The following is a 21,581-nucleotide window of genomic DNA, read 5'->3' on the forward strand; positions in this document are numbered from 1 at the left end:
ACAACTTTAAAGGATGGATAAAGGTATCTTTGTTATTTTTAAAGTATATCACTGAGCTGGCAAAATATGCAATAAATCTGGAGAGGCTGAAAGCAAAGCAAAGCAGGGCCAGGAAGATTTCCCCCTGAGAATGGCTGCTGAAAGCCACATTCTCTGAGCTTCTGTTTCTTGTGTGTACAGGGGACATGCTAGACAAAGCCCAGGGACTTCCCAAGGGGAAGAATTAAGTAAACGTCAAGAAGACCAGAAACTCCATGTAAGGTAAATGAGAAATAAGCCTTCTGTACTGAGGGTTAGCAAGCAAAGCTGAGAATCAGTCTCCACAATAAGATCTTCATATAGGCTGTGGCTTGAATTTACATTATCAGTGTAGGAGGAGTCTCATTTAAAGAATTTATTTTCAAGAAATGAAAGAGTCTTGGAAGCATCTTCAAGGAACAAAGGCTATAAATATAACTCAGCAAATCTGAGAAAGAACCAAGTAAAATTTCTATAAATTAAAATATAATAATTAAAAAGAAAAATTCATTGGAGAGATTAATCACAGCTCAAAGATGGGTTCGTATGTTAAAAGATAGAACAAAAGAAATTATCCAAAATGCAGTCCAAAGAGACAAAGAGAAAATAAGAGAGAACTGAAGCTAACACTAAGGAATATAGAGACATAGTCCAACAAGCACCTCATCATATTTTCAAAGATAAGATGATAGTCAACCAAAATGTCTTCAAATCCAGAAGTCACAATGAATCCCAAGCAAGATAAATACAAAAGATACATCCATCCGAGACCATTCATGGCACCACAGAGCACCAAAGACAAAGAAGACTTTGAAAGCACCCAAAGGAGTAAGGAAATTAAACCCGACAGGTGACTGCTCCACAGCCGTGGTGAAACTGGGCAAACAGGAAAATGTCTGGTTTCAGAAAGTGATTGTCCTAAAGTTCTATATCCAGAGGAATTCTCTTTTAAGTATGCAGATGAAGGAAGGCATTTTTAGAAAAGCAAAAAATCTCACATTCAAGGAAATTCTGAAGGTTTTGCTTCCGCTAAAAGAATAAAATATCAGGTGGAATGTTCCAAATATAAGAAAGAAAGATAAGCAAACTGACTTGAAACTATGTGGGTAAATCCAAACAAACTTTGATGACACATAACTATTATAATACCTCAATTGTGAGTTAAAGGGGAAGATAAGTCAAAAATATTACATATAAATTTAGAAACAAGGATGACTAAAGTACTCCAAGTGTCTTGCTTGCATGGAAGAAGAAAATAGAGATGTAAATTAACTTTAAGCTTGTTAAATGTTTATTAACGTCATCATATCTGGGGTCATCGTATCATAACGTCATCATATCATAACGTCATCATATCATAACTAAAAGCTAGTAGACATAGAGAAAGAAATATTCCCCTCAAAATATGTAGGGAAGAAAAATGTAAACGAGTAATAAAGGAAAAAAATCCAAGAGAAGAAAGAAAGTGTGAAGAGGGAACATCAATGTGTAATGGTAATCACAGTAAGGGGAAATGTAGCCAGTTACAAAGTTTATCAAGGTTGAATTATAGAGAGGGGAGATGGAAAGGGAGGAGAGAGGGGAGATATGATGGATGGATCCCTTGATCCTACTCAGTGTTGGCTACAAGAAATATCCCTAAATCAAAAAGATCCAAAACAGTTTAAAGTTAGTTTACAAAAGTGCAGAAGCTAGACCAAAATAGGGGGAAAAAACTGGGACAGGGGGTATCCCATGAAAATAAAAAGAAGATCAATAGAGCAGAGGAAGGGGATGGAAGGAGGACAGGAAAGGAGAAGAACAGTGGAATGAAGTTGAACAAACTATGCTATGTACTTAGGAGAATATACCACACTGAATTTCACCCTTACGTGTATCTATAAAACACTATTTTTTTAAACTATGAATAAATGGAAGGAAGACCAGTAGAGAAAGGGGAACAGGAGGAGGGAGACAGGGAGGGAGGGGGGGAGTACTACGGACCGGAGGGGAACAAATTCTATTCCAAGCTTGTATGATTATGTCAAAATTAATTCCAATGTTTTGTATAACTATGATGCATTAATAACAATGCATTAATAAATAATAATTACATTAATAATTGTATTAATAGTAATATTATATACATTAATTATATATGTATATCATAAAATATTTAGAATTATCTGTTGCTGGTGTACACTGATAATTCAAAACACACTTCAAGACAAAAGATAGAACTAAAGAGATTCACTACATAAAAATTAAAAGTTCCACTCATCAAGTAGATACAATAATAAGGATAATTCTGAAATATGGTCTTAAGATAACTAGGGTAAAAACTGATAAAATTTCAAGGAGAAATGAACTAGTCAAGAATCACTATTGGAGATTTCAACACAATTTTCTCATTAGTTGATAAGACAAATAGAAAAATTATCAAAATGGCATAAAGGTTTGAATGACACAATTAAGTTAGATTTAATGTTTATGAACAGAATACTCTGTCCAATGTGTCAGAAATATACTGTCTCTTCAAACACTTTTTTTAAAACTTATATTTTAATTAGGTATATATGACAGCAGAATGCATATTGAATCATAGTACACAATTGCAGCACAACTTTTCTTTTCCCTGATTGTATAATGAGTTGGGTTTTAGTTGACTAGTTTCTAGATCTTAAGCCTCAGCAAACTTCTCAAGATCACTACTATAGAAATTGCAGTCTCTATCTCAATACAAATATTGCCATATATTTGGATATTTTGAAACAGACATATCATAGGTCAAAGAAGAATTGATAGCAGAAATGAGAGAAAACCTGAAAGACTATGAAAATGCATATGTAAATATCTCCTAATACATAAAATAGAATTAAAAGCAAAAATCAGAGCCTTAAATGCTAATTTAAGCATTTCTAATTTAAGAAAATTTGAAAGCTAGAATACAAAACTTCTAACAATATTAGCAATTTTAAGAGGAAGAAAATAATTTCAAAGAAAGTATCAGAAGGAAAAGAGTTAAGGTAAGAACAAACGCTAAACAAAACACAAAACAAAAATAAACACAAAAAATAATCCAGAGTTAAATTTTGTTTTATGAAAATATGAATAAAGTAGATAAACTTTTGGTAAGATCAGAACAAAAAGAAAAAAAAACATTAGTATTAAAAGACTTTTGTTAAGAGAGCAAAGAGAATATTATGCAAAACCACTACAAACAAATGAACTAGATAAGATCCTTGAAAAATACAATTTTCCAAAATTGACTCAAGAATAAATAGACCTATAAGCACTAAATGAATTAATCAATAGTTTAAAATCTTCCCATCAAGAAAAAGTCAGGCCCAGAGAAGTTCATAGATAACTTCATGTCAACAAAGGAAAGACGAAGCCACCCAAACTCTTTCAGAGAACAGGAAAAAAGAGAGCACACCTCAAGTGATTTTAGGAGGCCATCATAAATCTGATGCCAAAACTAGTCAAGAACAAAACAAGAAAGGAAATATATAAGCCATTCTCATATAAATATGGAAGAAACCATATTAAACAAAATTAGCAAAAAGAATCCATCTGTAGATGGAAAGGGTGATACATCATGGTTTTACTGGGTTTAGCTTAAATCACACAGTTATCATAACACTAAAAAATAGATGAATAAACTCATTATGTAAACAGGTTCTAAGAAAAAAAAATTACCACAATTTCAGTAGATGAAGAAAAAAATTGAAAAATTCAATAGCCATTCATAACAAAACCCTCAAGCAAACAAGGAATAGAAGGGACCCTCCTTAAACTGATTATAGAGCATCTACCAAAAATAGCACAAACAACCTAATGAGGACACATTGGAAGTATTTCCTGTGAGATCAGAAACAAAATAAAGATGCCCAGTTCTCACCAACTTTTATTCATTATTGTATTAGAGACCTTAGCTAAGATAGAGAGAAAGAAAATGTATAAGATTACAGGAGAAAAATCAAACTGTCATTTGCAATAGTTAAGTTTTCCCCAGGGTTGGAACATCTGCGCACACATCTGGCTGGCACATCTGCCCTTGCACACAGCCAAGGGGTGGGGGTGAGGAAGCTGGCCCCTGCTGTGCTCACTCAGCCACACACCTATACAAGGCTGAGTCCACCAGGCAGTCCACTAGGCAAGCCAAGTGTCGTGGGTCTGTGTCCTTCCAGATGCAATACCTTTCCCTCATTCTTATAAGAATGCAATATAAAAATTGTGCTGTGAATGAATAATTATGAATGCAATGCATTCCACTATTGTCATGTATGACATAAATAAATAAATAAAAGGAAAAAAAAAAGAATGCAATATGAACTAGCCTTTCACCCTTGTCTATGTAGAACACCCCAAAGCATCTACAAATAAATTATTTTAAATTATAAAGGATCTTAGAAAGTTTGCTAGAAATGAAGATGCAAAAGTCAAAGGTGGTAGGGGACACATCCTATACCCTAAAATTTAAAAGAGAGGCCATTAGAAGAAGGGAGGGAGGGAGGAAGGGAACAGGGAGAGACCAATCATTGATAAGAGCAGCAAAAGACATAAGGAACATCAAAATGAGTCAATGTGCAAGCCCCTTATTGAGGAAGCTGTAAAACATTACAAAAATATTTCAAAGAAGGCCAAGGTAAACAAAGAGATATTTCAGCTATATGAAGGATCATGCATGTGACAAGAAAATATCAATTCACTATAAATTTATCTACAGATTTGTTGTAATCCTAATCAAATCCCCATAGGATTTTTTCCTAAAATTTGACAAGTTGAATCTGAAATAGATAGGCAAGATATTCCTGAAAAAGACATTAGGGGGACTTTTCTTGCCAGATACTAAGGCTTTTCCTAGTAAATACAATATGAAGTTGACCCTGGAGTAAATTTCAGGAACTGAATGGTAGCCTCCAAGATAGACTTCATTGTCCAATATGAAAACTGGATTCATGACAAATGACAGTGACAGATTTGGAGCTTACACACATCCCAAACCACAAGCAGAAGGTGAATGGAATTGGGGGAATAACAGCAGAAGATATTTACCACCATTCCTGCCTGTCTGAGGGGAAGATTCCTCCTGCCCACACAGCTGCCCCAGGCTCACTTTCCCCCAGAGCAAAGATCTGGCTGGATTGAGCCAGAGAGAAGCTTGTTAAGAGGGCTACTTAATTTAAGAGCCCCTTTCTGCAGTCAGAAAAAAAAAAAAAAAAAAGAGCTCATCTCGAGGACCAAACAGATGACAGCTTCTAAAAAAACAAGAAAAGGAAGGTTAATTAGGAGGTTAATTGATTAAGGGCAGGGCCAGATACCCACTACCCTGCTAAAACAGCAGACCTCACACAGAAGCAGGGGTAAAAGAGAGACTAGAGGAACTACTGCCACCACACCCTTTCCACATTCAGGCATAGGGCCACCTAGCCCCTCACTACTGGCCTGGATGGGGCTGCCCCAGGCTGAGTACTCAGCCCAACACAGGACGGGTCTATGGTGAACATAACAACTCCCATCCCATCTAGTCTTTATGCTGTCCTTCCCAAATCTAAAGGGTGACACAAAAGATCACAAACTGATGGCCAAGAAACCTCCAGCCTAGTCTCAGTTTTGCCAGTAATGATCTGCGTCAAGTTATTTTATCTCTCTGGGTCTTTTTGCTCTAGGCAAACTGGGGGTATTATTTCATATATATATATATATATATATATATATATATATATATATATATATATATATATCTGGCACAGTTGTTGCAAAGATCAAAATATAATAATAGATGTGACAGTACTTGGTGTCCTTATATGAGGCAGTGAAAATACAAAGGCTTGGTTAAGGAAAATGGTCTCTGGAAATAAGAGTCTCTTAAAAGACCCAAAGGAATGAATTTATACAGGTGGATTTTTAAGCAGTGAAAAATGAGCCCTGCATCAAACAGAATCTGGAAGTCAGGGTCCTAACTAAAATTCCTGTTGCTGTAATATAAGCAAGAAACTTAGAACGTTATAGCAAGACAGGGCCTCAGGAATTGTCTTTGTCCAGCCCTGCAGTTCTACGAAAGGAAAATGAAGTCCCGAGGAGGCAAATGACTTACCAAAGTCACACAGAAAATCAATAGCTGATCCCAGATCAGAACCCCAGTTCTTCTAAGTCTCTCAGGTTCTGTCTGAAATCTAGCTTGGTCCCCAGTAACTACCTTGGACATCATGATGCCCCACATCTGAAGAAAACACCACTGCCTTTTCTGGAGGTAGATCAGGGGACACTTACTTTCCTGTGTCTACTGGTTGTTTGCTCACAAGAGGAACTCACGCCCCTCTGTGTGGAGTCCCTGTAGACCCTAGAGCACAAGGCAGACTAGATGTGTTGGCCAAGAGCTGAAGAGTCACTTACCCCACCCCAACCTCCAGCACTGATGCAGACCCTGGGGCCTGAGCTGGCAGGAGCTATGGCCCTCATTACACAGACTCTCTGGGAAAGTGTATCCCCCACCAGCTGTCCCATCTAGGACCCTGAATACACGGAGGGGCCATGCCAAGGACACATCTGTCTGAAGTTTGACTTTTAGGTCAAAGATTTCTGGATGCTGGGGAAGAGACTGCTTTTACAGTGACCTTCAGCAACTTGGGACAGCAGGGGAACAAGTAAGTAGGTCTGGTAAAGTACCCAGAGGCCCAGGCTCAGGCCAGACTAAGCCCCAAATGCACACCCTAAGTGCCCACTGGAGGCTGGGAGTCCCCCCATAGACTGCATTCTCTCCAGCTGGGCACAAGATTTCTCCTCTTGCAGTGGCCTCAGGGAGGACACACCAGCCCCTCTCCCACACCAGCTTTCCTCTCCCTCTCTCTCTCTCAGTAGGCACCTTCATGGTGGCAGGCCCTTTTAACCACATGTGTTCATGGCCACCAGTAAGACTTTGCCAGGGTTATGAATATAAGTGAGTCCAGAAAAAAACCGGTCACAGGCAAAGCCATATGATTGCCTAAAGACCCAGAGCTGGGCTCTGTCCCCAGCCACAGGCAGTTCTTTCTGATCCCACAGCTGGCCAGCTCTGAGGCCAGCCTAACATCCTGTCTTGGTCTAGGTCAAGAGGGGAGAGAGTATGTTCCTGGGGGTCAAGGAGAACATCTGTTCTGTATCAAGCTCCAGGAGGTGATAGAGAAAGCAATGAATAATTTCCCCTCCTTAGAATTTCCTCCTCCATGGAGAGAGACATATAAATGCATAATTAAATAAAATATAGTGATTCTCCCAACACAAGTTCAATAAAATGTTTGACCTTTCTTTGCCATGAGCACTCTATCTGGTCTTGGACAATATATGCCCTTTCTGGAGGCCTCCCATTTCCCATCTGTAAGAGGAGAGGGCTGGGATAGAGGAGCCTCTTCTCTGGATCTAATATTCCTACAACCCAATGATCTCCCTCCCCCAGAATTTTCCAAAAGAGTCTTGATCAGAAGCCAGACCCAAACTCTTTCTCCAGCTTGCTCCGTCCCCAAATCCAGGCTGTTCTGTGTTCTTTGCTCAAGGGTGCCTTTAAGTTAAAGGATCCATCTGGGGTTTGTCCCGTGACATCCACTCCCTTTGGCTGGTTATATGAGCCATTGCATACCTGGCTACAGATCATCTGGGGGCCACCCCCACAGAATCCCCGCTGGACATAAATCCAAGAAGGCTCACTCAAGGCCACAGTCTTTCTGCCCTCCCAGCCCCCAGCCTACCTCTCCTCATGCTATCTGTTTCAGCCTTTTAAAATACAATTCTCCTTGTAATACCCTCTCCAAAACCTGTTATGTGTCCCTTAGTCTCTGTCTCAATTCGGGTCTGGTTCCTCAGCCTCCCATGGCTCTCCAGGAAGTCTTCCTGCCCCGCCCCCCTCCTCTCCTTAGCATTGCCATCCTGTACATAACATGTTCCTTAAGTTCAAGCTTCAAGAAAATTGTCCTACTGTCCTTCAGGACCGACTTTCCCTCCTGCCCATCAAGATTCCATTTAAATGTGAGCCCCATCCAGAAGCTTCCTGCTTCCTCTGACCACCCGCCACCACAGGACTCCTAGAACACTGAAGTGTTGATGGCCCTTCTCCTAGGCTTGCTGGACCCTGCCTGGCTTCATGGCTGACCATGACCTCCTATGGGAGCCTCTTGTCTCCAAGATAGGGCCAAATTTCCACAAGAATATGTCCACGTTGGTCATTGTCTGATGCAATGTCCACATGTAGCAGGTAAGGACTTGTTAGAAGCAAAGAAGAGAACTGAACAGATCACTTGGGGACAGAAGGAACAGATGAAAGTGATGAAAGGCCTCAAAGGCACTGTTACGTGGACTTTCACACAATAAAAACTAAATGAACCGGTAAATGAATGTAAAAGTGGACTTGATCCAAATCACCATCTTCTGTCACTTAAATTACTAAATAGGCACCTCAGTCCTCTCTCTTCCTCCTTCCCACAATTTATCATCTTCATAGCAGCCAGAGCACATCATTTCTATGCTCAAAATTTTCCAATGGAGACCAGCGCGCCACATCGCCCACCTCTCGGCCCCCCTCTGCCTGGTGTGCAGCTCTGAGAACCCTCAGCGAAAGGTCTGCAGGTGCGCCTACAGGTTCCAGTGCTGCCACGGGCAGCAATCAGAGAATTCAGCAGACACAAAACCAAGTAGATGATGTTGTGGACAGAATGACAGCCAACATGGACAAAATGTTAGAAAGAGACCTGATGAGCTAGGTGACCCTGCAGATGCATTGCAGACGGGAGCTTCTCCATCTGCGACAAGTGCTGCCGTTGAAGAGAAAATATTGGTGGAAGAATTACAGGAAGTGGGAAGTAGGGATTAGCATTTTGGTTGTCATTATTGTCATCATCATCCTATGGTGCATCTCTTAATGAAGAGCTGGGGAAACTCAAGCCTGCCGTCTTTAAGACCTTGACTTAGAACCTGCTATATAATCCAGCTTACCTACTGTTATTTCCAAATGATTATTTTTGTTAGTTCAAGTAAAGTTTGGTTTCTAGGCTGTCGCCCTTGTTTTTGAATAGGCACTCCAAATCAGAGGGTCAGCCTGCCCACGTTTTGCATAGTGACTTTACAGATTTATCTATGAGCAATTGAGGACGTCGGGACTCCAGAGCGCTGTAATCTAGGCTTACTATTGTCACTAATTCACTGCCATTGATTCCAGTTAAGGGAATCTATTCTAAGTTCACTATCCTGGTAATTTGACATTATCTTCAGAGCAACATTTTAAACTATTGGATAATCAGATTTCCGACTTGTGCCTTCCAGGAAGAACACTACTGCCTAATACCAATCTGTGACAATAACAGGCTGTGCCTTATTTGGATACTTTCCTGGTGCCCTGTAAGCCCTCTTCTTTTTGTAAGCACTACTGGCTGTGTTTAAAATAAGATGTTGACAAATAATTTTTGCTATTTCATTAGAAAAAAATTTTTCCGATGAGGCTGGGGTTGTAGCTCAGTGGTAGAGAAATTGCCTAGTATATGTGAGGCACTAGGTTTGATTCTCAGCACCATATAAAAATAAATGAATAAATAAAAGTATTATGTCCATCTATAACTAAAAAAAAAACAACTTTCCAATGTCCACCTATATCATTCAGATTAAAAGTTGAAATCTTGGGGCTGGGGTTGTGGCTCAGTGGTAGGGCATTTGCCTTGCATATGTGAGGCACTGGGTTTAATTCTCAGCACTGCATATAAATAAATGAATAAAATGAATGTTCGTCAACAACTAAAAAAATAATTATGGACTGGGGTTGTGGCTCAGAGGAAAAGCGCTCACCTAGCATGCAAGAGGCACTAAATTTGATCCTCAGCACCACAAAAAAATTAAATAAGGGTATTGTATCAACCTATAACTAAAAGAATAAATGTTTTTAATTTTTTTTAAAAAAAAGTTTAAGTCTTCAAATAACATATTCAAGCCTTCATGCCCCCAGTAATGCACTGACCTCAATGACTTAAAGTCTCCCCATCTCTCACTTCATTCCAATCATATTGACTTTCAGGCTCTTCCTCAAACATGCCTCAGGGCCTTTGCCCTTGCTGTTTTCTCTATTTGACTACTCTTCCCCAAAATATTCGCATGGGTCTCACCTTCACTTCTTCCATGCCTTGCTCAAATGTCTATTCCAGAGAAGCTCCCACATGAAGGTACACACCCCTGCCACTCCTGGAGCTCCCTTACCATTTTCTATACCTCTCCATAGCAATCAGTACTGCTTTGCATCCTGCACATGTCCCTGTCTTCCCAAATAAAAAAGAAAATCCTATAAGGACAAGAAATGTGTGTTAGGCTCACTGATGTATCTCCAGGGCACATAGGAGCTGAGCTGATCCTTGTTGAATGAATGTGTGAGCAAGGGAAGGAGAAGATGGGTCTGTAATCTAGACGCTGGCCAACTTCAGCTATTTTTCTAAGATGCTCTTATCTGATGCAGCTGCCATTGTCCTATGTCTGCTCAGTTCCAGCTCGTCTGCCACTGCAGCAGATGGACAGCACACATTCTGGGGAGCTCTTTGTAAATGACAGCCCTGGGAGAACAGACAGAGCAGCTTCTGGAGAGGTGGGGCCAGGATTAGTCCACTGCCTGGTTTCTAAATGCCACATTTTAAAATCCCCCCTCCCTTCCTCCAGCCTCTCTGTAAATTCCACAAGGTTAAAATGCAAACATGGCAGAAAATGAAGAGGAAAACTCTCAGGGAGCTATGTTTCTCTTTGCCTTTCAGGTCTGAGTCCCTATCCACTCTGCAGAGCCCAGTTATTACCTTCCATCTGTCTGATCAATGAGTCAAACTCCTAACCTCGCATCAATGGAGAGCCAGAAAAGCAGAGAGCCAGACAAGAGGGGTAAGCAGTGTGGCAGCTCGGTCAGCCATTGTAACCCCTGAGGACTGAGGTACCCTGCAATCCCATGAGGCCCAGCACTCGGCCAGCACATCTCCCCCAGCCCCGATGGTCTCCTTACCTGGCTTTCCAAGTGGGACAGGGTGACTGGCCTAGACAAAAGGAGAGAGGGAGGAAGGAGAGGAATACGAGGGTGACTCATCAGCCTTGAGTCTTGCTTACAAACCCAGCATAAATTTTCATTAGTGAATGGATAAGTGGGTAGCAGATGGGCGGGTATGTGAGTAACTGAAAGAAGATGACATCAATCACTGAATGAGAAGCTGGGTGAGGAGGGCAAGAATGAGGGACCCGGGACACTGAACAGGCCGACCTGTCCTAGTGTTATGACATCTCTGCAAGAATGGCTCACAGGGCTTAGAAAGACCCACTCTGAGTTCTCTTTCAGGCCTACATCTAGTGGGGTTCCATGCGTTGGGGGAGGTTGGCAGCCCCTGGCCCGTGGGAATCATGAAAGTAATTCTTAACTTTTGCAGAGTTTGCAAAGATCTTCCAAACAAAGCAACCAAGGAAAGTTAGGACCACTTGAAAGCCTCTCCTATTTCCATAAAACCCAGATATGGGGTAAGTGAAGAAGCCATGGCTCAGGCATGCCATACTAGTAACCACCTTCTCCTCCTTAGAATCATCCAGAAATCTGATGTCACCTATCACTAGTTCCCCAAACTTCCTGATTGATAGTCTAACTCGTTTGCCCAAAAGATGGTAAAGTCTCTGGGGGACAGAAATGTGGCCAACATACACCTCAAACGTGACATTTCTCAAAGTGAATTTTTATCTTTATCTTCAAATCTACTTGGCTTTTAAATTTTTATTCTAACCAAATAGTACCATCCATCATCTATCTGGTTGCTTAGCTGATAAAGCTTCGTTCACTCATTCAGCATGTATTTGTGGCCTGCATCAGTAACATGGTACCTTCTAGGATGAAAAAATGAGCAAAACCAGACATGGTCCCAGCCCCCATAGAACTCATCATCAAATAGAGAAGATAAGCATTAATTATTAAATAAACATGCAAAACTGCAACTGCAATAAAGCTTTGGAAGGAGGCAGATGTGTTTGAAAGCTTTATAAAATGGAATTCAACCTAGTCATGGAGTCATAGAAGTGACAACTGAACTGAGAACTGGGAGATAAGTAGGAATTGGGTAAGTGAAGAAAGGAAGAGTGTTCTACGTAGAGGAACAGCCCGGCAAAGGACTGACGTGACAGGGGCCTCCGAAGCCTGAGGGAAGCTGTGGACAGGGTGGCTGGCCTAGACAAGCATGACCTTTACCTTAAGGCCAATATGAAGCCTCTGAAGTATGTTTAAGGAGGAAAACGACCAGAACAGAGTCGTGCTCTGGAATCTGCTCTGGCTGCTGTCTGGAGAGCGGCCAGCATAAATGTAGGTGGGCCATGGGGAAGCTCTTGCGGTATCCAAAAGCATGAAAATGGCACCTCAAACTAGAGTGATGCTGGCGGGTGGGGGAAAGTGATGGATTTGAGATGAGCATTAAACATTAAAGAAGATGTGGGGATGGCTTGGATCCGGGAGTTGAGGGAGAGAGGTGGTAAGGATGATTTCCAGGTGTCTCTAACTTGTGCAGCTGCATTAAGGGGGGGAGGTGGAGCTATTTGGTGAGATCTGAAATGCTTGGTGAGGATGAGCCATGAGGAAGGCCATTCGGGGAAGAATCCAGAAGCTGGGTTTTGTACTTGTCGAGTCTGACACCAACCCGCCAGACCCCTTGACTCCACCTCCCTCCTCCATCTGCACTTCTCAGTCACTGTGCCCTTTTGACTCTGCCCCTTGTCCATCCTGACTGACTTCAGCAGTAATTATTGCCTGGACAATGAAAACAATCTCCAGGCTCTCTCTCCTTTCCATCCAGGTACCTCAAGCTGTGAGTCTTTCTAAATATCACTTCCTAAAAGAGACCCCCCCGACCACCCAGTCTAATGTACCCCCACTCTATTGCTCTCTGCCTCGGGCACTTAGGCTTGTTTTCTTCTAAAAATATGTAGCAGTGTATCACATTTGTTTATTGTAGAGATAGATACATATGCCCTAGCCCTGATAAAGGGGCATAGAACAGGTGACACACCAAGTAACCAGGGGCACCTGCAGCCTCTGAATCTTGGCTTCCAAAGACCACTCTTCACACAAAGGATCCAGAACTCCTGGGACAAACGGGCTGGAGCAAGGACAGAACAAGATGAGCTGGTAAATTCTTGCCACAGCAGATAGTAAGGAAGTACTCTGAGAATCATGAGGACATGTAACAAAGGAACAGAAACCAGTGTGTACAACTTCTACTGATGGAATCTGGGACCATGTGAACATCAAATAAAATAAAAATAGTAAGAGATTGTAACTCATTGAGTAGATGAGGAATATATGAGACCCAAGCAGGAAGTAGGAAGGGAAAGAAGGAAGGAGAGAGGGAAGAAGGGAGAAGGCCAACATAAAACATAAAAGAAGCCAGGTGTGATGGTGCACATTGGTGATCCCAGCAGCTTGGGAGGCTGAGGCAGGAGGACCATGAGCTCAAAGCCAGCCTCAGCGAAAGTGAGGCACTAAGCAACTCAGTGAGAGCCTGTCTCTAAATAAAATAGATAAAAGGGCTAGGGATGTGGCTCAGGCGTTGAGTGCCCCCCTGAGTTCAATCCCTGCTACCAAAAAAACAAAAAAACCTGAAATTGATTAGGACATTTTTATATGTGTTCATATATACAAGAAAAATAAATACAGTAATATCCAAAACATGAAACATAAATTATATAAACAAATATATGTAAAAATAAGTATATTTTATGCTTATAAGTTAAAATGATATATTTTAATATTATTGAAGAGAGAGAAAATTAGAAATGATAAAACAAATGAAACCTCATGTGCACAATTGAGGGCCAGGGATAAAGAGGAATTTTTGATACCAGTCTTGAAAGCTTTAATTTTTTTGATATCATGTCAAAATTAAAAGTGACATGAAAATAGTAAGTAGGCAACAAATGTGTGCTGATAATTGAGTGAACCCATATCCAGCCATGATGCTCACTGCTTAAAATACCCCAGCGCCTGCTATAAGTGGCTGGGGGTGGGGATCGGTTATGCATGTGCTTAGCATTCACAGGGTCCTGGGTTCAACAGACAGCCCTCCCTCCAAAAATCTCCTGTCTGATTCCCCATCACTACTGTCCACCGTGGCATAGGATATAGTCACAACTCCTTATCACACTCAGCAAAGCGTCTTGCCTCAGCACATGCAGGCGGTTTCCTGGAACACTTTTCTCTTAACTTTCTGGCCACTTCCAGTTACCCCTCAAGACTCTCACCTCTGGGCAGCTTCTGACGGGCTCAGTTGGAGATGACACTTCCCCACTCAGACACCAAGGACTATAGGACCCACTTTGATCATGCCACACAGACAGGCCCTTCTGTGTTTATAATTCTGTCTTGTCACATGTTCTGATTGCAGCCTGAGGACTGCGATGTTCCCTACCCCCTCAGTCCCAGCACAAGAAAAGACCTCAATTAATACTTGAAGCATGAATAAATCAGTATTGACCGAACTTTCTGGATCTTCAAGAGAGCGTCTCCTTCATTCTCTTCAAAAAATGTAGAAGTGAGGGAAATGGCTTCTTCCCACATTTTACACACAAGGAAGGAGAGATCCAGACAAGGTAAGCGACTTGACACAGATAACACAGTGTGCCCTTAGGCTGAGCTAGAGCTGGAATCCAAGCTCCTGCCAGTCAGTCGGTCGGTGTTCTTTCACAGAAGGTGAGTGGGACCAGAAGGGAGGATATTGCCTTTCATGGTTTGTCTATTCTGTGCCAAATGGTGTGCTTCAAATAAGTTTTCTTATTCTAGTCTCACCGTTTTAGTGCAAACAACCCCCTTTTACAGATGAGCAAACTGAGGCTCCAGTTCAGAACTGTCTGGCTGCAAAGTCCATGCTCTTTCCCCCGTACATTGCCGGGATGTGCTGCCCACCTCTGATCCTCCATCAGAAGTGAAAGGTCCTAAGTGGAAAGTTCTGTCCATGGCAGCATCTTGGAAACCAGCATAACACACAGGCCACAACGCAGCTCACACCCTCAGACCACAGGCCTCATTTCACATGGCTTCCAAACCAGGATATTTGGTTTGTAAGACAAAACCTCCATTTCTCCAGCAGAAAGTGAACGCTATACACAATCACCCAGTTAAACTGCTGACGCCTACAGATACTGCATCACGCTGAACAAAGTCTTCTCTGCCCAGAGACATCCTCAAAATATCCAGGACTCCCCCAGAGCTTGGCACTGAAGGGACCTAGAGCTGGGGGAGGGGAGACTGGGCTGGCTGGATTTCAGAGGCTGGGTGCAGGTCCCCAGGACAGACGTTGCTTCAGGGAAGGGGAAAGCCACAGAAGTCCAGTGCTACCCACCCCCTGGTGCTGGAGTGTGGATCCCTGCCCAGCCCAGGAGGCCTTTCTCATCCCCCTCCATCCCTGCTTCCCACTGAGGAGTCTCATCTAAGGCAATGATGCTGATCACATTCAGGTCTTGGGGCCAGAGAAGTCAAGCCCTTTGCCCCTTCCCCACTTTGCCTAAATGACTGCTTTTACCTGACTTCCAGGCCTTCAATATGGGGGAGTTCCCAGTCTCTTCAGAGGTCAGTGGACACCCACCACAGTCTCTGGAGTCAGACAGACCTGAGAAGGAATCATTGCTAGCTCCCCGTGCTCATCATTTATACTTGCAGGGCTTCAGTTTCTTTATGTTTAAATAAAAGTACCTATTTCAGAGGGGTTTTGTAGCAAAAGATGCAAAGAACCAGAAAAAGAAAAAAGGTTATTCACTAAACAAATGTGAGTCACCCTGAGCCTGAGCCACTCATCCCCACATAAGTCCTGACACCTCACCTGGTGAATCCGTTTTCCCTTGGATGAATTTGAAGTCCAGGAAACAAGCAAAGGAGAAATAGTATTAATCTTCAGCAGAGATGTCATTGAGTCCATGTTGAAGTGACATTTATCTGGGAAGGAACAAACACCTTGTCCACACCTAGCACCACCACACAGTTCCTGGTCACCGTGAATTTCCTCTTTCCCATTTTGTGGTCAGATGCTTCCAGCAAGGTTAGCCTTGAACATGGGCATCAGCCACCAGGACCAAGAGGAAGGCATCTAACACAAAGCCTGAAAGCCTACCACTAGGGATGTCTAATCTTTCTTCAGTGCTAAGAACTGCTCTCCATATACCCTTTGCCAAGAATTAATGGCCTTGGGCAGAGTAAATTATTCAGTATTGGGGTCAATTGGTTAGAAGTTTCTCTGGTTTTGCAATATGGCTAAACCCCTACCCTGCACTCTGCCAATAAGAGGTAACAAATGACTTCATGGGCATTTGGTAGACTTGAGATTCTTTATGGGGGAAAAGGGCTGAGATCTGGTGTATGGTCTCACAGATGCAGGGGAGAGATCAGGATCGACCTTAAGTGCCCCTACACACTCCAGACTCCCCGCTTCTCATCCCAAGCTCTGAATCCACCAGGCCCTGATCAGGGAGGTCTATGCTGAGGGACGCAGGGCTCAGGTCCAAGAGACACAGGTCCCGGCAGAGCCCTGGGCGGGGCAGAGGTGCTTGAGGAAGGAGTAGCCTGGAGCCATGGCCAGGTTTAGGGCAAGGGTCAAATGCCTTCGGGCACCCAGACACTTGAGCTTTTGAGACAGAGAAGAGCTGGCAGCTGAAGCACTCAGAGCAGGGGGTGTTGGTCAATGGCCCAATTCATTCTCAACAATCCCCATTGTCTGAGCTAGCACAGAGATGGGCATTATCTCCCAAAGCCACTAGGAAGAAAAGCCCCAAGGCATGGTCGGGAATCAGAGCCCAAGAATACAGAAGCCACAATTGAGATATCTGGCTTAAAATTTGGATGACATATTTGAGATTGAGGATGTCTCAAAAAAGAACCCATTACAATGTAGTTCCCATCCTTGGAGACCAACAGAACGTCTAATTGCTGGCTGTTCATTTATTTATTCTGTTTTCTCTCTCTACAAAGAATATAGGAGTTTATAGTTAAAGATGTATAGTCTACAAAGTTGTTAATATAGAAATTAAAGAAATCAAAGCCCTGGTTCCAACTAACAGTTACTAGAATAGAGTAATATGATAGATTTAGAGCTTCCTAGCAGCCAAGATAAGAAGGGAACCACAATAAGGAAATACTTCCTTCTCCCATCACCTTAACTCTGCAGGAAGCCTGTTGAACTGATCACACCTTAACCATCCCCAAGGGTCAGTCTAGGATCAGGCCAAGGGGAAAATAGATCCTAGTAATCCCTTCAGGAACTGAATGAACCTGACTTTTTCCCCTTGCATATTAGGGGAATTGATGGATTGCTCTTTAGACAAAACCACAAGTACTAAGAAAGAAGTCTAACTTCCCAACTGAAGGAGCACATTTAGTCTGGGTACCTCATGGAAACATGGTCAGAAGAGAATGGCCAGGATGGGAGAGATCTAGAATTCAAAATAAAATAATAACAATAATAATAACAACCATCAGCAGCTGTATTTTGAAGGACCTACACTTCTAAGCATTGTAGAGAGTGTCCCCAGATCAGAAAGATTTTGTCAAGAAAAGAAATATTGGCTAGAAGAGGGGAGAAGGGCAAAGCAAAGGCTATCCTTCCCCAGCCTGGAAGACTCAAAGTGGGGATGCCTGAGAGCAAAGACAAAGAATCAGCCCAGCTCCACTCGCTCATCCTCCCAGTCCCAAGGCTCACTGCTCTTTGGCAGCAGGGAGAATCCAGGGTGCAAGTGAGATCCTGGAGACAATGACAGGTGTTGAGGTCTGCCCCAGATCCTAGCCTTACCTTATTGCCTTGTGAGATTAGACTTTTCACCCCTACAAGGGCAAATGATGCTTCAAAGTCCCAGACCTTTAGGCTCAAGAATGCTCTCCAGGCCCGGTGGTGGCACACGCCTAATAATCCCAGAGGGTCAGGAGGCTGAGGCAGGAGAATCTTGAGTTCAGAGCCAGCCTCAGCAAAAGCGAGGCACTAAGCAACTCAGTGAGACCCTGTCTCTAAATAAAATACAAAATAAGGCTGGGGATGTGGTTCAATGGTTGAGTGCCCCTGTGTTCAATCCCTAGTACCAAAAAGAGAAGAATGCTCTCCAGCTGAGCTTCATAGGCACCCTCAGTTCAGATTAAACAAGATACCCCAAAAGCATCATATGACTACCTGCCCTGACCACCCCCACCCCCAGCCAAAGCTGCCTTACTTAAGGTATTCCCTGTTGAGACAGTTATTTGCACCCGTTGTCATAGGTACATATAAGCAGGAAGGGTTAGGGGCGCTGGGAACTAAAGGATGAGAATAAGAGCAAACCAGGGGTCTGTGTTTCTGCATGAGCATTTGACCATGTGGGTACATGTTGTATACATGTCATTTCCATGGGAGTACACAGTTAATGTATGTGTCTTTGCATGTGGCGTGTTTGCACCAAGAGGAAGTGTGTGCAAGACAGACATGTGGACAGCAATATGTGTGCACCTGAGCAGCTGCAAGCACGGTGTGGGTGCCTTGTGAGTGTACACTATGTGAGTGGACATCCCTCTGTCCTCCTGCCTCTTTGGTGTGAAAGTGAGGTCCCCCAAGTTGCCTCCCTATCCCTGGAGCATTCAAGCAGGGTCAGAGGCCCATTCACTCTGGTGTTAGCTGAGAGCTCTGAGCTCTTATTCTGCTCAAAGTCCTGAGAAACCAAAGCTGCTTGACACCTTGACACTGACAAGCCACCCCAGCTTGGGGCCAAGTCAAGTCACTCTAGAAATTTGAGTTCATATGTTACTCCTTATGCCCCAGCTTCTGGGGTCACAGGTTCAAACTCACACATCCATCATCCACATATGGACAGGCTCAAACCACTCAAGCGCACAAATGCACAGACACCATCCACCCAGGATGGCAGGTGCCACATAGACACACAGCCACCTGTGGACACACTCCAGGCGCATCACACACACTGACACACTCATGCCCACACTCACACTCTAGGGCACATGCTAGAAAATTCTTCATGCTCACATCCCAGGGCAGACACACTCCCTCCCACTGACACCCACCTACTATCCAAACAGTCACAAACCTTCTCAGTCCCCAACTGGGTGGCAGATCCAACCTCAGCCCCTGGATTCAGGCAGTCAGGAGGTCACCTTGTGTGCTTACTTCTTCTGAGCTTGCGAGGGAGCAAGCGAGTGCGTGCGAGTGGCCAGTGGTGACAGGATGCAGCTGGAGTTCCAGAGGCCAGGCAGGCGCAAAGTGGCCGCTGGGGCCGGCCCAGCACAGGGGCCGCCCGCTGTCCCCCCGCCCCCACCCCGCTCTCCCCCGCCCACCGGATCCAAGGCGGCTGCAGAATCCCAAGGTCCTTCCACAGCAGCGCGCTCCCTGCCAAGCCCCTGTCCCACGTCAGGCACCGAATCTCAGCTGGGCTGCGTGGGCTATTTCAGTGCCCCTAGCAGTGGAAACATCATGCTGTCATCTGTGGGAGCACTGGAATGGGGACGCGGTCAGGCCTAATTAGAGACCTGGCTCACCCATGGGCCAGGCGGGAGTCACGCAGGCAATCACCCCCAGCCGCGGAGCCATCAGGGCGGGACGCCCAGATGTGCCCTGCATGCCAACATCTGGAGAGGGGAAGGGAATGTGCTTCGATCATTTCTTTTGGAATTGAAGCAAAATAAGGAGGGATTTGGGTGCAGTTCACATGCCCTGTGGAGGGAGCCGCCTCACCCAGCAGCCTCCAGATGCCTGGAATGTGGCTCGGTTTATTCAATGCAGGTGCTTCCCTTTGGACCCTAAGTCACTCACATAAGTCACCCTTCACATCACAAGATCTGCCAAAAATGGCAGGGGCTGATGCAAAGACTCCTTCAACCTTGGGTGAATCAGACTCTCCCCACCGCAATCTGGACTGTGTCAAATGGCTAAGTCTAGAGAAGTCTGATTCCTACCCCAAAACTCAGGAATGTTGCATTCTTAAACAGCAAGGAAGCTTGGAGGTCATTTCATCCAACTCCCTCCTTCTTGCCATGAATCCCCAGGGCCTGGAGGACCTCTATCCATTCTTGTAGCTCACCAAGAAAAAGCAGTCCCTGGCTTCCCTTGGGCCCTGTTCCAAAGCTTGAACTTTCTCATTGGCATCTAACCTAATCATGTGCCAACTAGGTCAATTTGCTACATTATATGTTCAAATTGAGGGAGAGGGAGAGCAGTGGCCATCCCTATGACACAAAGTTCACTCCCAGGTCCCACTTCAGCCATCTCTTCCTTGATGCTAATTATCTCTGTTTCTGTTCTCAGATTTTGACTAAAACTGTTTGTCACTCCCTCGCTTTGGACATTGGCATTAAGTCACCTGCCTCATCTCTCTAAGGGCCCAGGGCTGTATACTCTATATGTAGCCAAGTCTTTGACCCCAGCCTCCATCCATTCCAGACAACCTGGTTCTCCTCCCCAGCTCCTGTCTCAACAAGGACTGTCTCAGGGACTGGGACAGGGCTTGGGCTTCCAGTCAGCGGGTGGTAGATTCTAACACTGGGGCCAAAGGGGCAGTTTGCATAATCTTTTCTCAGTCTGTTTCTGGTAGGTCATGTTTTGCTACATGTTCCCTTGAGACACTTGACATTAATGCCCCTCATCCAATACACACACACACACACATACACACACAAAAAAAAAATAGCATGAGAGAAAATAGTCTAGACTTTGTCCTCAAAGAGACCTTTCTTTGCATCCTGCTTCTATACTTTCTAATTGAATGTCCTTGGGCAAGTCACTTAACCTCTCTCAGCTTCTGTTTTCCCCGTATACAATGAGTATCATAATCTCTGCCTGCTCCTAAAGTTTGGAAAGTATGGAATAAGGTCAGGAATATAAGATTACATGGAAAGCCAAGTTATGTTTTAATATACCAGAAATGGAATGAGGCTTAAATTATAAACAGCCAACAACATTAGCAAAAAAGCTTAAGAGGCTTTTATTTCTAAATCCGAATTCTGTGCCTGGATTTTGGGTAAAGGGAGGAATGACTTAGTTTGCTATGTGTTCCCTTGAGACACTTGACATTAACGCCCTTCGCCCAGAGCTTGCGTGCACACACACACATCTCCCTTCCCAGATACCTACGGCACAGCACAGCCTCCTGGACTCCCATGGCCCCCAGCCGCCTGGGCCCTTGTTGGCCGCCTCTCCATTCGCTGGGGGCGGCCTCATGGCTCCAGTCTTGGCCCCACAGCAGCTCCAGGTCTCCTTACATGGGCTCCTGTGAACAGCTTCTCTCTCCTTGCCCATCCTTCTGAGCCATGGCCCTGGAAAACCTGTGACTCAAGGCAAAGCTGTCAGAGGCCTTCAAGATCGTTCAGGACTGAGGCCCCAAACAGCTTAAAGTTGAAATCTCCTCCCTCTGGCTCCCTCCCCTCTGCCTGCCTGGCTTCCCAGTGCTGTGCTGCTTAATTCTTAATGGAAATTCCATCTGCGATGCGGGCCCTAGCTGGCTCAAGAAGTCCAGGCGTGGGCCAACAGCAAATTCCACCCAGAGAGAAGGGGCCTGTCTGGCCATCTAGACACATGAACACAAATGTACCCACACACACAGACAGAGAGACA

General features: G+C 44.0%; 1 protein-coding gene and 1 pseudogene across 1 annotated transcript in view; one reads left to right on the forward strand and one right to left on the reverse strand.

Moving 5' to 3' along the window:
• The window catches only part of Insc (INSC spindle orientation adaptor protein), a 121,092-nt gene extending 99,904 nt beyond the window's left edge, over positions 1–21,188 (reverse strand). Inside the window, exon 1 of the mRNA XM_027942367.2 lies at positions 21,102–21,188. Within this exon, the coding sequence (XP_027798168.1) occupies positions 21,102–21,188 (87 nt within the window). The remainder of the gene's footprint in view (positions 1–21,101) is intronic.
• LOC114098277 (vesicle-associated membrane protein 3 pseudogene) lies at positions 8,211–8,891 on the forward strand (annotated as a pseudogene).
• Positions 21,189–21,581: the final 393 nt, after the last annotated feature.

Source organism: Marmota flaviventris, chromosome 9 (assembly GCF_047511675.1).
Source record: "Marmota flaviventris isolate mMarFla1 chromosome 9, mMarFla1.hap1, whole genome shotgun sequence".
NCBI lineage: Eukaryota > Metazoa > Chordata > Mammalia > Rodentia > Sciuridae > Marmota > Marmota flaviventris.